The sequence below is a fragment of the Enhydra lutris genome, unplaced genomic scaffold, assembly GCF_002288905.1.
Source record: "Enhydra lutris kenyoni isolate GAN:26980312 unplaced genomic scaffold, ASM228890v2 scaffoldscaffold44, whole genome shotgun sequence".
NCBI lineage: Eukaryota > Metazoa > Chordata > Mammalia > Carnivora > Mustelidae > Enhydra > Enhydra lutris.
In genome coordinates, this window is record NW_019154128.1 from 15404557 (window position 1) to 15422387 (window position 17831).

General features: G+C 37.3%; 1 protein-coding gene across 4 annotated transcripts in view; it reads right to left on the bottom strand.

Moving 5' to 3' along the window:
- LOC111155896 (mannosyl (alpha-1,3-)-glycoprotein beta-1,4-N-acetylglucosaminyltransferase, isozyme A) overlaps nucleotides 1-17831 on the bottom strand; it is a 109663-nt gene that overhangs the window by 14112 nt on the left and 77720 nt on the right. For all 4 annotated transcript variants that reach the window (XM_022516359.1, XM_022516358.1, XM_022516357.1 and 1 more), the window contains 7 exons: nucleotides 17591-17637; nucleotides 15821-15934; nucleotides 14129-14204; nucleotides 6268-6382; nucleotides 5019-5149; nucleotides 1486-1593; nucleotides 1162-1355 (listed from right to left, as the gene is read on the bottom strand). In XM_022516359.1, coding sequence (XP_022372067.1) covers nucleotides 1162-1355; nucleotides 1486-1593; nucleotides 5019-5149; nucleotides 6268-6382; nucleotides 14129-14204; nucleotides 15821-15934; nucleotides 17591-17637 — 785 coding nt within the window. The remainder of the gene's footprint in view (nucleotides 1-1161; nucleotides 1356-1485; nucleotides 1594-5018; nucleotides 5150-6267; nucleotides 6383-14128; nucleotides 14205-15820; nucleotides 15935-17590; nucleotides 17638-17831) is intronic.

Consider the following 17831-nt stretch of genomic DNA (forward strand, 5'->3'; position numbering starts at 1 on the left):
ATCAAGACCTGAGCTGAGATCAGGAGTCAGACACTCAACCAACTGAGCTGCCCAAATCCCCTATGATGACTCTTTTAAGTGTGGTAAATACTACTTCAAAGTGCTGAATATCATACTATCTAGTATAAAAATGAACATTAAATTTAACAACAAAATATTATATATTCATAAATGTGAAATATTACTCCAAAGTATTTTTAGGTTTTTCCAGGGATAGTCCCATTGCCCAAAACACTGTTTTTTATTTTTAATTTTTTTAATAAACATATAATGTATTATTAGCCCCAGGGGTACAGAACTGTGAATCGCCAGGTTTACACACTTCACAGCACTCACCATATTGCCCAAAACATTTTTACACACTTAAATTCCTCTTTAGAATCAGTTTAGAGTAATAAAATAAAATCAATAACATGATAACTACGCACTATTTCTGAAAACCTTAAGTAGAATTATTCCAAATGAGTTTTGGTGGGTTCTAACAACGGGACACACCTCACACAAGAACACGTGACACAATGTGCCCCAGGCTACAGAATTATATTCCATTCGGGGATTATATTTAAGTGTACCACAGATGGTTTATAGTCTGGGGAATACACCCCAAACTGAAGAAAGGTTGGGGGAAATCATGACTGTTAAAAAACAGGCAGAAAAGAATCCTAAATTCTGTTAAATGAACATAAATTCTGAAAAACATAAAAGGGTTATAAATTCTTCCACTGTGGTCTAAAAGCAAGCCAGCATTTGTAAAATCACTGACTAGAGATGGTCACAGTCTGTCAAAAGTATCATTTCAGCCAATTTGCTAGGTAACTGACTAGCTCTCAGTCAAACCTGAGGGATATTCTAGAATAAGGACATGAAAACTAATCTATATTTTGAGGAAGAGTTCTGCCTGAAAGTACTAAAATACTATACTAAATATCTGTTCAACGATACCAAGAATTTACCAAACATGGTAAGAGCTGATGTCCTATCTAAAAACAACACACCCATTTTACTACTAAGTTGTAGGAAAGTATTTTACCATCTAACACTTGGGACCCACCGTCTCCTCACATCAGTCATACACATTAAAAAAAAAAAAAAATCCATCGTAAATCACACTAAGAAGAGGTGTAAAATTTTAAGACCAAATAGATTTCAATAGCCACCAACCTTTCTACATTGACTGGCTTATCAAATTTGAACAAGATGTAGTCTCCGGCTACTGGGGTTATAGCCCAGAAGAAATCCTCCCCCATGTAAGTTTTCTCCAGTGTATGTCCTTGGTAGACCTTCAAAGAAGTAGATATCTCTGCAGGTGGGTTTACATGGATTTTAAGAATTAATGGTTTCATGTAATCTTTATCCTAAGAGGAGAAACACATACGCTGTTAAACATCATATAGCTCATTTATACTTAAGAAGAAGAATAATCAGTGACTAAACACTAAATAACAAACTGTATGTGCATGAGGAAAATAAAATTACATCACCAACCGTGAGTTTCTGTATTTTTCCTGATAGAGAAGAATGCAGACCAACATGTTGGAAAAGCGAAGGTCTGAAGCGAATTCGTAGATTTGCTTTCTGTCTATCACAATGTTTCTAAATATTAAAAAAAAAAATCATGTCAGTGTCACATTACAAAATGAAATCTTGTCCTCATCAGAAAAGCCACAAGTCCTTTTATTTTCTTTTTCCTTTTTTTAGAGACACAGTAGGGGTCAGGGAGGGGCAGAAGGAGAGGGAGATAGAGAGTTGTAAGTAGGCTCCACATCCAGCATGGAGCCTGAGACGTGGGGCTCCATCTCATAACCCTGAGATCATGACCTGAGTTGAAACCAAGAGTTGGACACTCGACCAATTGGGCTACCCAGGTGCCCCTTTCGAAAGTCCTTTTCAAGAATATTGAAAAGAAAATCCAACTTATCTCATAATTCCAAATCACAATTCTTAGGGTCCTTTTTAACACATTGAGATTTGCTACTTACTAGATAAACAGATTTAATATGAAAAAAATTTAAAATAAGCACAGCTAAGAGAAGAGTTCAGGATTTAATTTCAACCATCTTCAGGATACGTCAAAATGTCCATTCAACTTTTAAAATTAAAATGCACACACTATAACCTAGAGGTTTGGTTCAAATATATAGAATGTCTTTAATTGGATGATATAACAAAGGATTTGCAAATAATAAAAGGCATATTTTGTTGCATCAAAGTTATCTGAAAATGCAAGGCAACAGCTTGACCATAAGCATTCAGTTGGTCTTCTGCAGTATTTTATCTCCTATAGGGTTAGGTTCTAAAATGAGTCTGGGAGGTGAGAATCTCTGATAGTAGAAATTAAAACCATTTAAATCCTCTATAAATTTTAGCACACAGCCCTTTGGCCAGTTTGATCAATCTTTTTTGTCACTGCTCCTTAGGTATTTCAAGTTCCACAGTTCAACTCAGCACAGTTACAGGACAACTTGTGTTTCCATGTGAAGTGCCTCCAGGTCCAGACTTCAGATTACAACCTGTCCTCACGATTGGTCCGGGTGTGGGAAACCCAGAATGCCAGCAGGGCGCCCCCTGTGGGTTAACTCGGTACTTGAAGACAGCTTCAGCTGTCCTGTCAGGCTTTTATCAACTCTTCTCACTTTCAGTGACTTTTACAAGTTCTGGACGAAGAATGTACTTTTATTTGTAAGACATTTCCACTTGGAAAGGCCTCCAATAGTTTCCTGGGTACAAAAATGCTTAATTTTTCTCAAGAGGTTTTACTTCATTACTGTTATTACTAACACTACAGTAGAGGTAATAGAACATATTCTATTTACACAAAATTCAACTACTCAAATGGAAGGTGAGGGAAAGGAAGGGAGGAAGAGTAAAGGAGAAGAGCAAGGGGGAAGGGGGAAGAGAGGGTGGGGGAGGGAGGGGAAAAAGAGAATGACAGGCGATGGACTCACTGGTGCCTGAAGAGTCCAAGTGGGTTGATAAACCTGTTGAATTTTCCACCCAGTGTCAAAGAGCTACTGTTCTGGAGGCTGCCAGCATGTGGAGACAGTTTCCCCGACATCCTAGCGGAAGCAACTGAAGAATTACAGGCCACAGAAAAACATGGCCTAAGAAGCAGTGACAGAAAAGATTGATCAAACTGGCCAAAGGGCTGTGTGCTAAAATTTATAGAGGATTTAAATGGTTTTCATTTCTACTATCAGAGATTCTCACCTCCCAGACTCATTTAGAAGCTAACCCTATAGGAGATGAAATACTGCAGAGGACCAGTTGAATGCAAGTATACCGTAGGAGTGAAATGATCACCTGAATTTTCCTATGTCCTACGATAAAAATGCCTGTAAATCACAAAGAAAATACAGGTCAGGACTTACATCATAAAAGTTGTTCAAATCAATTTATATGTTCAATCATTGTTGTAAAGTAGCTACTTTGCTATTTGGTTCTGTTCCATGATTTGCCCTAAGAAAGTGGTTTAAGAACAAACAAACAGACAAAAAAGAATGTAACAATAGCTTACAAACACCAGAAGGCAGTGTCCTAAAAACTAAGTGGCAGGTAGGATGATCAAACTATTCTAGATAATAAGGTCATGAAGTCAAATTAAAGGTTTGTTAGAATGAATATTAAGTCATCCCTGTAAAGACACATTCCCATAACAAAGACTTCCTGTTACTACATGTCAAAAATCACTTATTTTGGGGGCGCCTGGGTGGCTCAGTCAGTTAAGCGCCTGCCTTCAGCTTACGTCATGATCCCAGAGTCCTGGGATTGAGTCCCGAATCAGGTTCTCTGCTCCTCAGGAGCCTGCTTCTCCCTCTGCCTCTCTCTCTCTCTCTCTCTCTCTCATGAATAAATAATTAAAAAAGAAAATGACTTATTTTTAAGAATGTGTATTCACATTTATGCTTACATCAAAAAAAGAATTTTTTTTCCAGAGGTACAATTCAAATTGGACAAGGAAAACATAGCTAATTACTTCTTATAACAAGATTTCTATGGAAATAACATGATAAGACAAAAATCATCATTGACTCATTTACCTGCTACCATCACCCCAAAGGTCAGCATATGAACACCGGTATCTTGCAAGTAATATACTAAAAAGTGCTTTTTGACTTGCCACTGCTTTGGTATAAAATATCACTGCTATTTTATTTCTTATTTCCAGATGTGCTGGGCCCGATATTGTCCCCAAAGTATTTGAGAAAAGAAAAATGACAGAGTATGAAGAAAGCTGAGGACAGATAGGAGAACATCTATAGCCCACAGTAATGAAATACCAGAGCCTAATGACACCGCGAACATTATCAGCAACCTGAAGGAAGGTGGATTTCCCTGATTTAAGGGATTTTCCACTGTTATTTAAAAGTCCCTCTAATTTAGGGATTTTCTGTCAGTTCAAGAAAGCAAGCAAGCACTTCAAATGTCATTGCTTTCATTCAGCTATCTGGCTTCTTGAAAGTCACTTTCACAAGACAGAGAAAAGAAGCCTCTTCCCCTGGTAGAAGGTAGGGGAGGGACAATAAAGTATCCCTCAAACTGAGAAAGCACGGTTTTATTCAGGGTAACTGATGCTGTAGGGTGTGTTACGGGGGAGGGGTGGAATTGGGTGGGGTGAGGATCCAACTATGCAGTGATTCTCTACAAGATCTGGACCTTAGTCCACAGGTTTTATAGAGCAAGAGGACACACTGTAGTGAGCAAGGACCCTGGAGTGAGATCAAAGGGTTTGCAGGCACTTAACTGACAGCTAGCCCTTAATTAGATCTCATAGTACCACCTGGGTGTCAGGAAGGGGAAAGACTCTTATCTCCAACAGATACAGGGGAGACCAGAACAAACCTCTCTCCAACCTAGCCTAAGGTGGCATTTCTAAACTATGTTGTATATTAATCATCACGCACCCTGAGCACGTGGCCCCAGGAGTGGTTGTGGAATGAACACAAACAAAATGATAGGCCTAAGATGGAAGTCATGTTTGTCAGCACTCCTATATCTACCCTAATAAGAAATCAACTTACTGCATCTTTTTCAGGGTTGCAGACTTTGACCCAGAGTATATGATCCAAGAGCCAATCAATGGGTTTCTCCTTATAGAACATAAATATGAATTCCACGATCAGAGTGAGGTCTGGTGCTTGAAACATTTTACCTGAAAAAAAAAAAAAAAATTCTCAGTCAACAGCTGTTATGAAGAAACCAAGCAACAAAATGGCTTAAATAAGTGAGATTAACAACAAATATATAAAAGCTTGTGATTTCAAACAGAAGTCATGAAGAATAACTTCCCCACTTGTCTTGTCAAAAGCAAACAAACTTGCTTTAGCTAAACATTCTGAGTTGTCGCCTGGGGATAAACAGATCTACTGAACTCCTGACTTTCTCCATTACAAAATCTATCATTCAGCTACCGGCTCAAAGGATTCAAGAACCAAGTCAGAGACTTTTCCTTCATGTCTTATTAAAATTCTTCCCATTAAAAAAAAAAAAAAAAAAAAAAAGGAAATTTAGGTTCTTTTAGGTTTAGGTTAAAAAAAAAATTTAACCAAATCAGTAACTGCAGAAAAACAAGGTTTCCTAATTCTGTCTGCAATGCAACTTTCACAAGTAAAGATGTTTTTTGATTCTTAAGTTTTGAGATAAACAGCCAACAAGGTCAAAGGCCCAGCCTCTAATACTTAAAGTTTTAAAGTACTACAGGAAGTGAAATGTTATTCTCTAAGTGTTTTTCTAAAACCTGTAAACTTCCTGCAATTCTTCAGCTTTCAATATGTTCTTTCATAATTACAGAATTTAGGGATTTTAGTGGAAAAAAATATTTTAAATGAGCACCTTAATTAGTCTATGAAAGCAACAAATGAATACAAATTAATCCCTGAACAAGAACTTCAAGGACTACATCAAACACCAGGAATTCATACTAGAAAACATTTAGTGTAGCATTCTTTTTAAAAGAACCCCAATCCTACTAGAGCTCTGGGCACTAAAAGAGCGACTAGAGGGGTCAGAGAAGAAATCAGATATGCTCGGGACCATGGCTGGCCCTGTGTGTGTACTCCACAGTAAATACTGCAATCTCAGAAGTATCCAAATATTATTTTGGGTTGACTTTCATCATTTCATATGCAGAAGTTTACCTAAAATTCAATTTCCTCAAAAGCAATCCATTTCCGGGGGAAAAAAGACAATTTTAAGGTAAAAGAAATTAGTTTAAGATTCCAAGAGTCACAGTTATTTCTGAAAAGTAGCTAAATCTGACACTATTCTTACCAATGAAGCCCAGCTGGGAGAACTCGAGTATCATCCATTCTTCAGAAGAAAGTTGAAGTGCAAAATTTTTTATAGTGTTGAAGTAATTTTGTTTGACAATAATATCATCTTCAAGCTAAAGAAAGTTGAACAATCAGATTAATAAATCAGAGATGAAAAGATTCAGATAAAAGGACATTCTTTATTATAAGAAAATTTAAGCATACTTCATAATGCAAATCAAAAAATGGTCAAAAATGATGAAAATATAAAAATAAAATTTTTTGAAAGAAAATGAGGAAAACAAAAGGAAGAGGCACACAGCAAGTCACCTGAACCACTCCCTTACTGTGGGAAATCAGTCCACTCCATGAATACCCTTTTTTGGTCCTTTCATAGTGCCCAACACAATTTCACACTACCCTTTTTACTTTTCAAAGGAAGAGAATTTTTATAAGCCTTTAAATTTTTAAAAAATTTTTACATAATACATGTACTAAGTCAAAAAGCCAGTAACTTTCCTTCTCTGCCCTCCAGCCTGCCAGCTGTGGTAACCAATGTTAAAAGTTCGGTGGGTGGGCACCTGGGTGGCTCAGTTGGTTAAGCAACTGCCTTCAGCTCAGGTCATGATTCCAGAGTCCCGGGATCGAGTCCCTCTTCAGACTCCCAGCTCCACAGGGAGTCTGCTTCTCCCTCTGACGTCTCCCCTCTCATGCTCTCTCTCTCTCTCTCAAATGGATAAATAAAATCTTTAAAAAACAAAAAAATTTTTAAAAAAAGTTGGGTGGGCATCCATTTGATGCCTTCTATAGGGCCACACAGCACAAAAAGACCCATCTGTACTCAGGTTCCCATTCCCATTTACATTTCTGTAAATAAGGGATCTTATTACCACACTGTCTTCTTTTCCTCTTACTATATCATGAATATCTTTCCAGGCTAATAAATATTTAGTAGATGCTTAATATTCCATGATATCAACTTTAAACAATTCAGTCAACTCTTCCCTCATTGTACACATACATCCAGCTTGTTTCTCACTTCTTGTCAATGCAAACAATGATGCAATAAATCTGCTTATATTTACGTATTAGTGCTTTTCATTTCTGTAGGACAGATTCCGGAAAGTTTACTTTTGAAATTTTAAAAGCTATTTTTAGGGGCCCCTGGGTGGCTGAGCTGGTTAAGTGTCTGACTCTAATTTCAGCTCAGGATATGAGATCGAGCCCCGCATCAGGCTGTGCTCAGTGCGGGGAGTCTGTTTGAGAGTCTCCCTCCCCCTTCCTCTGCCCCTCTCCTTGCTCTCTCTCCCTCTCTCTAAAATAAATATCCTGTTAAGTAATATAAACAAATAAATGATATCTTCAAGATACTTAAGAAACTGTGGCAATTCAGAGTGCCAGTTAACCCCCTATGCTCTGCCGGCACACGTGTTATTTATGCTTGGAATATTTACCAATTTAACTGGGAGCTGACAAAGATCAGGGACTAAGTACATGCATAAGACTTCCTCCCCAGGATCTCCTCTCATAAAATTTCCAAGTCAAAGGTGATTTTAATACCCTAAAAATTTTTTTCCTGTTTTTAATTTCCTGTTCTCACTTCTAGTTACCTGGGCTAAGCAATTTTCACTTATTTTTATACGTAAATTTTTTCATGTATTTAAATCCTACAAGCTTTCTTTGTTTTACCCTGTGAAGAAACAGTAGGAGTATTTGGAAAGACAGGACATGGACCCACCAAATATTTTACTGAGCCTTCTATTGTGTACTAACCCTAGAGAATACACTGGTGAAAACATGTTCTATGCCTCCAGAGCTTTAGGGAAGCTGGAGGGGAAACTAGACAAAGCACAGAACCACACTGACACCTTACTTTCCTCTGAAAGAAGAGGGGCCCACGCTCAAACCTAAACACCGTCTTCACCCAAAGCCAAGATGATCCCTAGTATCAGGCAGCTACAAACTTTTCCGATAGGTAACTTCAAAAACAAGATGGGGACTAATTACATGCACAGAGATGTAGATGAAATAGTCAAAGCCCTATTTAAAAGTTGGTACACTCATTCTGGTTGCCAACTCACATTTTACATTCAATTAGGAAAACTGCTTTGTTCCACTCTCACGTCTCATCGAACAACTTCACTTTTACTTCTGGGCTCTCTATTCTGTTCCATTGGTCCATGTGTCTGTCTTTGAGCTTGAACTATAATGTTTTCATTCCTACGCTTTCCGGTCTCAGGTAGCTTGAAGTCTGGGATTGTGGTACCTCCAGCTTTGCTGTTCTTTCTCAAGGCTGCTTTGGCTACTCAGGGTCTTTTGTGGGTCCATGCAAATTTTAGTATTATTTGTTCGAGTTCTGGGGGAAACGCTGTTGGTATTTGATAGGGATTGCACTGTAGGTTGCTTTGGGCTGTATGGACACTCTAACAATACTAACTCCTCCGCTCCATGAGCATGGAATATCTTTCCATTTGTTTGTATCATCTTTAAGTTCTTTCATCACCGTCTTAGTTTTCAGAGGACATGTTTTCGTCTCCTTGGTTAGAGTTTAACCTTAGGTATTTTATTCTTTTTTGGTGCAAATGGAAGCCGACTGTTTTAATTCCTTCTTCTGCTACTTTGTTATTAGTGTACAGAAATCCAACAGATTTCTGTATATAAGCAACTTCACTTTTTAAAAAACTTGGTAACAGTAGATTCCTATGTGGCTCTAAGACAACATATAGAGATCCCTAATACCTTTCACCCAGTTTTCCCCAATCTAACATCCTCTAGTGTAACTGCACTACACTTGACTGACCGTATAATTGACTGATCTTATTAAATTTCAATAGTCTTATAGCATTCAGGTGTGTTAGGGGTGTGTGTGTGCGTGTGTGCGTGCGTGTGTATTTAGTTCCATGTAATTTTCAGAGAGAGAACAATTCCATCACGAGCATTCTTCTGCTACTGCTACTCCTTAGATCGACAGCCACCTCCTCCCTTCCGCACTTTCAGCATCCAGTAACCAACAGCCTGTTCTCATTTCCACAATCCTGTGATTTCAAAAATGCCATACAAATAGAATCATACAGTACGTAAGCTTTCAAGATTGGATTTTAAAGTCCCCACGGTTGCCTCACACAAACTGTTGTGTGTATCCACAGTTTGTTTCTTTTCATTATTCCATGTCTGTGGTAGAGATGTGTCACCTGAAGAACATCTGGCTTATTTCCAGGTTTTGGTTAGCACAAATAAAGCTGCTATGAACCCTTAGGTACAGGATTTTTAGGAACATATGTGCTTCTATGACATAGGTATTTTGGCATGGCAAGAGCAATCTTGAACTAAAATCTTACAACTCACTAGTGATCACTAGTTCACAGAGGGAAGATTAAAAAAAAAGATGTAAAATACTGTTTTTATAACATGCAAATGTGCTATCAGAAACCAAGCATTATATATTAGAATATTATATATGGAAGACTTTATATATTACATTTTGGCTTAATTTTTTTTTTTTTAAGTACAAAGAGAAATTAAAAAAAAAAAAACAAAAAAAAAAACTAGGGGTGCCTGGGTGGCTCAGTCTGTTAAGGGTCTGCCTTCTGCTCAGGCATGATCTCAGGTCCTAGGATGGAGCCCCGCATTGGGCTCCCTGCTCAGAGGGCAGTCCACTTCTCCTTCTCCTGCCACACACCCTGCCCCACCCCATGCTCACTCTCTCAAATAAATAAAATCTTAAAAAAAGAAAGAAAGAGAGAGAGAGAGAAAGAAAGAAGGAAGAAAGAAAGAGAAAAAAAAAACTAATGGTGGTTATCCATAAGGAAGGGAGAAAACAGAGTGATGGGAATGAAAGTGAGACTTCTGTATATCTTAGTTTATGCAATTCTGACTTTGGAATTTTTTTGTAATTACTAAAAAGGATAAAAATTCCTAAAAACTGAATATGAAATGAAACAATTAAACCAAGTTTCATATCAATTTGGCAGCATAGTCAAAGAGTATAAAGAATTTCTTCCAGTGGCTTTCAAACACAGAATTTTTACTATATATCCGTATTAGGATATAGTCTAAGGAGGGAAAAAAAGGACAAAAAAACTTAAATAGCATTCAGCAGTCTAAGAGTTAGTAGTGATACTGGTATGACTATTTTGAAACTATTTCAGACATACTGTAGAATAAAAGAATTATGTTAATAGGATAATGTTATTAAAAACCAAGACTTTTAATGTTATTAAAAACAAAGCCCTAAAATCTTCATTAGACTTGGGGCTATCAACATGAGCTTGTAGTTTCTTCCTAAGAAATACAATACTCTTTTCTTTGCTAAAAGGCCTAGAAGCAAAGACATCTTAAGAGCAATGAGCATCTCATGCACCCAGATTGTGGTCCTAAATACTATTTGCTTCTACAAAGAACAAGACTCCTTGAGAGAAATGACTGATTCTAGGAAATGTGCAAATCTTGTGCCAATCAGCAAAGAAGTGATCAAAGATTGCTGGACTTACATGGAAGGAATCTAAGAACCAATTTTTTTTTTTTTTTAGATGTTATTTATTTGACAGATATTGCGAGAGAGACAAAGTACAAGGAAGGGGGGTGGCAGGCAGAAGGAGAAACAGGACCCCTGCTGAGCAGGGAGCCCGATGTACTCTGGGATCATGACCTGAGCTGAAGGCAGACGCCTAACCAACTGAGCCACCCAGGCGTCCCATGAGCCAACGTGAAGAGATTCCCACTGGTTTCTGATGTACCAATCGTAAATAATGATTGCAAGGACTGAGGCAAATCAAATCTATTTTAAAAATCCATGAGTTCACAATAATGTTTTTTAAATGACCACCACTGGAGATTTCTCAGATACCAACTTTAGAAGAATTAATGAAAAGAAAGAATAGGCATTTATTCTGCCTTTCCTTAGTGAACTGTTTTTTAAGGTAACCAGACAGACAAGGAGGGGAAGTTCTTTACACAAGAACTCAGCTTCTAAGAACACTGCAAGTTACAGAATTAGAAAATTATCACTTGGCCACCTCTAAGGAAATGACTTATCTGGGGAAAAATAATCAATGATTTCAGAAATCACAGGGGGAGTGGCTGCTGGGGAGCTTTACATAGAGGAGAGATGAGGCTGGCCACCAAGCCCACTGATTAATGTCAGCATCACAACAGCCGGGACAACCGCACGAAATGGGCATTGTGACACGATTCGGTAGGAAACACTCAACAGCATTCTAGAAGACACTCTTCAATTCCAAGTTAGCTGTGATACAGCACTGTACCAAAGTGTGAGATTCTGTGACAGGAAACTTCATTCCAAGCCATAAACATAACATTAGAACAGGTGGCCTTTTTTTTTCTCCTTTAGGAATATGCCTGTGCTGAACATAGAGTTGGCTGCCTTTTTAAAAGCACTCTCTCAAAGTCCTGGATAGGCTACATCCCAGCAGATGCAACACGAAGATACACACCTAGCATAATTATCAAGTCTGTACTAAATCCCTTTGCTTCCTCACACTAATTCTCCCCCATTTTGCTGGGTGAACTCTATCCTTCACAAATAGTTAAAACCAATATTAAACTGAGGACTTTTCAGGCTAATCTGTTTTTCCCACTTTGTAGCTCATAATGAACTCAATGAGAGAATTCTATATAATATGAAATCATGTGAAGACTTCAATACGAAGCAACTCCTTTTTGGAGGCATAATTTTTGAGAAAATTAGGCAATTACAGGGATGTTCACTGGATTCATCTGTGACACAACTAAAGAGTTGGGAACAATCTCAATGACCAAGAATAAGGTCATTATGATATCTGAATAATGATACTTCAATAAGTGATTAAAAAGTATTCCTACCTGTAATCACTGGCTTGTTAAGGTGTCTACCATAAGTGAAACAATAGTACAACAGGCTATGAGACAGCAGGTACAGTATGATCTTGTTCTTGCAAAAAAGAGTTGTATTAAATGAGTAAGTATGTGTAAAGCGTAAGTTGGAAAGAAAAATGTACGACGTGTGAAGTGTGTCTTAAGTGTCAGTTCATAGCTACTGTGGTTCTAACACCACATATACACACCCTGCTTAACCAAAGTTTTCTTTATCCTTTTTTTTTTTTTTTTTTTTTTTTAAGATTTTAACAGAGAATGGGAGAGGAAGCACAAGCAGGCGGAGCAGCAGGCAGGGGAGAATCAGACTCCCAACTGAGCAAGGAGCCCAACATGGGACTCTATCCCAGGACTCTGGGATCATGACCTGAGTCGAAGGCAGATGCTTAACGGACTGAGCCACCCAGGCACCCCTGCCTTATCCTCTTTCTTCACCCTATCCTTTTGTTAATTTCCTAAACGCTTACTTTTTCTATACTCCACGTACACACACACACAAAAAAAAGCTTTAAGAGTCTATGAATTCTATGGTTAGAGATAAATTTAAAACCCATTTTAAAAGCAACGTAACTACACTTTTAAATGCTCTCCATAAAGTTCTTGACCATCATGTAAATATACAGAGGCCCTAGAACAAACAGCAAGATTCAACTATAATAATATGGGGCACATGAAATAAAATGTTTTGAAGCTATTATCTTAAAATTAAAGTAAGACTTCTCTAAGACATTTAAAGGATACTATGTTTTTATACTCCCAACTCTTGTACACACAATGTTATATTCTGACCCTATCATCATTAACATTTCCCAAACTGAGAACCAAGAGAGGGTGCCTGCACATTTGAACGCACATGGCCCAAGATAAAATGTCCAAGGAGACAAAGTCTGTGCTCCATAAGACTGCCCTACCACGGAAAAGCAGGCTTCTCTTTCTTTCCTTCCCTCTCAAACCCCTGCCAGCAGCTGCAAAGCCATTTACTTCCTTTCTGATTCAGGGACCCAGAGCCTCTTCTTGCAACTCTCATCAAAACCTCCTTTCAGGGAAAGATCTAATAAACTTTTTATACTAAAAAAACAAACAAACAGAAAGTAACTGACAGGCTTAGTGTGCTTCGCCACTCAGGGGTATCTGCATTTTGAACAAGGAATAAAGATGAAATAAAGATGAAATTCCAACTGTAAAATTGAAGCTTAAGTCACTAAGGAGAATGAGATTTGGAAGAAACAAGAACCTCCTGCAATTATTTAAGTTGTTGCCTACCTGGCTAACTTAAAAGCCGTATCATGACAGACTTAGTCTCTGAGCCACGCTGCTAAAAGCTGGACCATTACAGCTAAATGTCAGTTTTACTATCTTCAATATAAATGTTCATGTATTGTACCATTAAAAAAAAAAAAGAAGAAGAAAGAAAACTGTATTACTGTAAGACCAACAAAAAAACTATCAGAAAATCCGAGTTCCTGGGTGGCTCAGTTGTTAAGTGTCTGCCTTTGGCTCAGGTCATGATCCCAGGGTCCTGGGATGGAGCCCCACTTTGGGCTCCCTGCTCAGTGTTCCCACTCTCCCTGCTTGAGTTCCCTCTCCCACTGTCTCTCTGTCAACTAAATAAATAAATAAATCTTAAAAAAAAAAAAACTACTATAAAAAAATCCTTCTTTAAAGTCTGCCAAGTAATTAAACTTTAGCTCTTTTTAACAGGGGAGAGAGGCAGAATGAGAGCAAAGATGGAGGGACAGGAGAAGAGGAAAGAGATGAGTGACCTGCCCACCATCACACCATTAAGTGGAAAGCTAGTGTTTGTGCTAAACCAGAGAACGGAACAGCAGAGCCCACATTCTCAGTGACTGTGACTGTGACGAACCCTTCTGCTCTCTGATACACTGTTATCATCTTATACATCTTAGAAGGCTTACACTTTCAAAACTTCCTGTTTTAATGAACATATACTCTGGATATTACTTTTTCCTTACAAGTGTGAAAAACATTACAGGACAAACCATACTTACCTGAATGTAATATATTCCCTTTTCCTGAGCATACATCATTAGAAAACAATAATCTAGGTTTTGCTTTGTTCTCCATCTAAAATAAAAATTTTCAGAAATGAGTTAGGAATCAGACTCAAATTTAGCAAAATAAGATTCAATGTAAATATTTTATAATGCCTACTACATGTTACATTTTATAATATATATACATACATTGCATACACACAGTAGACCATATATACAAAATATCTGTCGACCCACAGATACCTGTGTATCTATATATGTACACATAGGATACACCCATGTAGGAGAGCATGAAAGAGAATTCACTTTTCTCTAACGAAACCTTTATCAAAACACTAATCGCCAAGATGTCCTGAGGAAAAAAGGAGTCTAATGTCAAGTAAATTTGCAAATCATATATATCCCCCTTCTGGAGACATATTCATATATCACAGGCATGGAAACATCCAACAGTAAATAGATTTGTTGAATAAAAAACTTTCAGTCTATTATTTTCCAAACTCCTTCGACTGAAGGCCCTTTTTTCAAATGTAATATCTTAGTGCTTCTGGGAAATGGTCCTTCAAGAACTATACTTTGAGGATCACTGCTTTGCATGAAGGCAGAAATTAATAAAATATTGTACTGAATGCTTAAAAAACCCAAAACACATTAAAGTTTACATTATTAAGTCCTTTCAGGGAATTCCTAGTAACCTACAGAAACAGACTAATGCTGAATAAGAGAAGTAGTTGTAAAAACAAGTTAAAAAACAAAAAACAAACAAAAAAAAGGGTTTGAATCATACAAAGTAAACTTCTCCAGAATATACCTTGGAAGTTGTTCTGAATTTAATGAGACCACCTAGAATTTACCAGAACCATTCCCAAATTTTTTAGAACTAAAATATTTCTTGAGAGACAACTGATTAGAGGGTTATATCCATCTTTCAGACAAATTAACAACTCAAGAAATATAATCTCTTCCCAAAACATGATTTTTTCCTTTTTTCTGGTGACATAAAATTCAAAACTAATGTTAGTATCTCTTAGATTACATTGTTTTTAATAACAATACAATAAAAGTTTTCAGTCCTTCAATTTTAGAGATTTAGAGACAAATCTGGTTGACTGGATTTTTATATTATTACAATATAATTCTGCAAAACAGTAATATTGTTTTTATCACTTCCACTGAATCAGTACTCATTTACTTTGCATACAGATGTTAGGTTTCTATCTGAACTAGCTTTTGCATTATTCTGAATATATCTTAAGTCATAACCCACAGAACAGCAGTTATAAAAGTTATAGAATGGAGTGGCTGGGTGGTTCCGTGATTAAGTGTCTGCCCTCAGCTCAGGTCATCATCCTGGGGTCCTGGGATTGAGTCCCTGCATCGGGCTCCCTGCTCAGTGGGGAGCCTGCTTCTCCCTCTCCCTCTGCCACTCCCCACAGCTTGTGTGTGCACATGCTCTCTCTCTCTCAAATAAATAAAATCTTAAAAAAAAAAGTTACTGCACAGAGCAAATTCAACCTCTCATTATAAACTGCATATTTTCCAATCAAATAACCAAAAATGCATTAGCTCTCACAAATTAGCTGAGTTGTAAAATGTGTTACATTCCAATAAATACTTATTACATGGTAAACATTTATTCCATATCACACTCACAAGAGTGAGGGATCTTAAACAACACAGGCTCACCTTACTCTTTCTTTGGAGTCTCCAAATGTCTCCTTTAAGTTTGTCAGGTCAGGATAATAGCTTTCAGGAGGGGATATTATTTCCACCAAGCCAGAACTGATTTCTTTAGAAAATCTGTCATAAGAAAGATTAGCTGAGTTATTTAAGCTCTGTGGGATTTTATCTATCTTAATGCTCAACTTAGTGTGCTTAACATAAAATACATCAGTGAGGTATACTGTTAGGGTCACTGTGTGCTCATGGAAGTAGCTCATCATCGATTTTACTTGCCAGAAAATATGAATTTTTCGAATAACACAAAGGGTTTTTTTTTTAAATAATGCTTTAAAAACAGTGTAAAAAATGCTACTATCCCTAGAGAAGCACAGAAATCCTAAGCCAACTGCATGTATTATATTCCTAAAAAGTATCAGAATTTTAAAAAATCAAAATGAAGGTATCACAGACAATAGAGAATTGAAGAAAAACAAACTAACGAATGTGTGTGTGTCTGTCTCATACATGGAGCAACGTCTGGAGGAATCCGGTTGTCCTAACTGTGGGCTACTGTGTCCTAACTGTACTACTGACCTTAGCAGCAGACATCAAGGAGGGTGCTCAGTACCCTAGACACATACGAGGGTCCTCACGACAAAGAATTATCTCGCCTCCCGTGTCAATAATGCCAAGGTTGAGAAAACCCGTGATCAAGCTTTTGTGATCAGCTTGACTAACTCAAGTGTATTCCTTCCACGTTTGCATTCCCCTCATTTAGTTTTTGCAAATCTCCACAAAATCCTTGTGCAACTACCCGCATTTACACAAATGTGGTTCATGCTTCATCATACTTTTTTCTGGGCTTGGTGTTCCTACACACTGAGGAAGAAGAGAAATGACAAAAATCACAGCATAAACCCCAAAGACCTGACCATGTGGCCAAGGGGAGGAGGGGCCACTAATGAGTGCCCTGTATTTGAGGAATCTATACTAAATTCTGTTTATATAAAGGGCTGCCTAGAAATGGAGCACTTGAAGGAAAAACACAACAAGTGCACAATTTAGTTCTGCACTCTTCATAGGTTTTTAAAAAGTTTCTGGTTTCAGCATCTTGATAGACAAAGTAAGAACCGCAGTATTTTAAATCTAGGGTTGACAAATAATTGTTGCTTCCTTTTGGCTTTTTAAGTAAAAGATACATCTTTAGGGCAAAAACAGGTAAAAGTCAATGAAGAAACGTATCATGACAAGTTTTTATGGTATCACTATTAAAACTATGAAGGCAGTGTTACAAAAACTAATATCAGAAACTTACTAAGCTTTCCCCCTGTTAGCTGCTAAGTGCTTGCTCACAGTAAACTGTTACTCAGTCTTCGCAGAATAGAACAGATTTAGCCATAGTTTAGCACTGAGATTTGGAACTACTACAACTACAACAAGCTACAACCACTACAAGACTATCCACCCTGATAGCAGAGTGTTTTTTGGTCAACTGAGGGTGAAAGACGTAAGTAATCTTGTATGATCCTCTCTATGGTCTTTAAGATCAATAATTCATTGACAGAGTTACATATGTATGGCATTCAAATCTTTTCTATACTGAAATACACCAATTCGTCCATGATCAGAAAACCGTATATCCACCTACTTTATGACAACGTAAAAGACCAATGATAGTGACCCAATGAACACTAAACACAGAGAAATGAACTATAAAAGAGGCATTTTCTTTTAGCAAAAAGCCAGTAAGTAAAAGTAACTAAAATATTATCATTTTCATAATTAAGAACTTACTCTTTCTCCAAGTTGGTTACAACACTGTGTACATAATCACTATCTGTCTGGGAAAAGAAAAAAAAAATACACATACATCACTGTTTTTAAATTTTTAACTTTTAATACTGAATTCAAATAAATAATTACAACATTAAAGGAAAGCATGGCATCTAATTTTGAGACATGGATTTGCATTTCTGTATTCTATTTTATTGCGCTACAATATATCATGGAGTACTTACTAATACAATAAACAGAG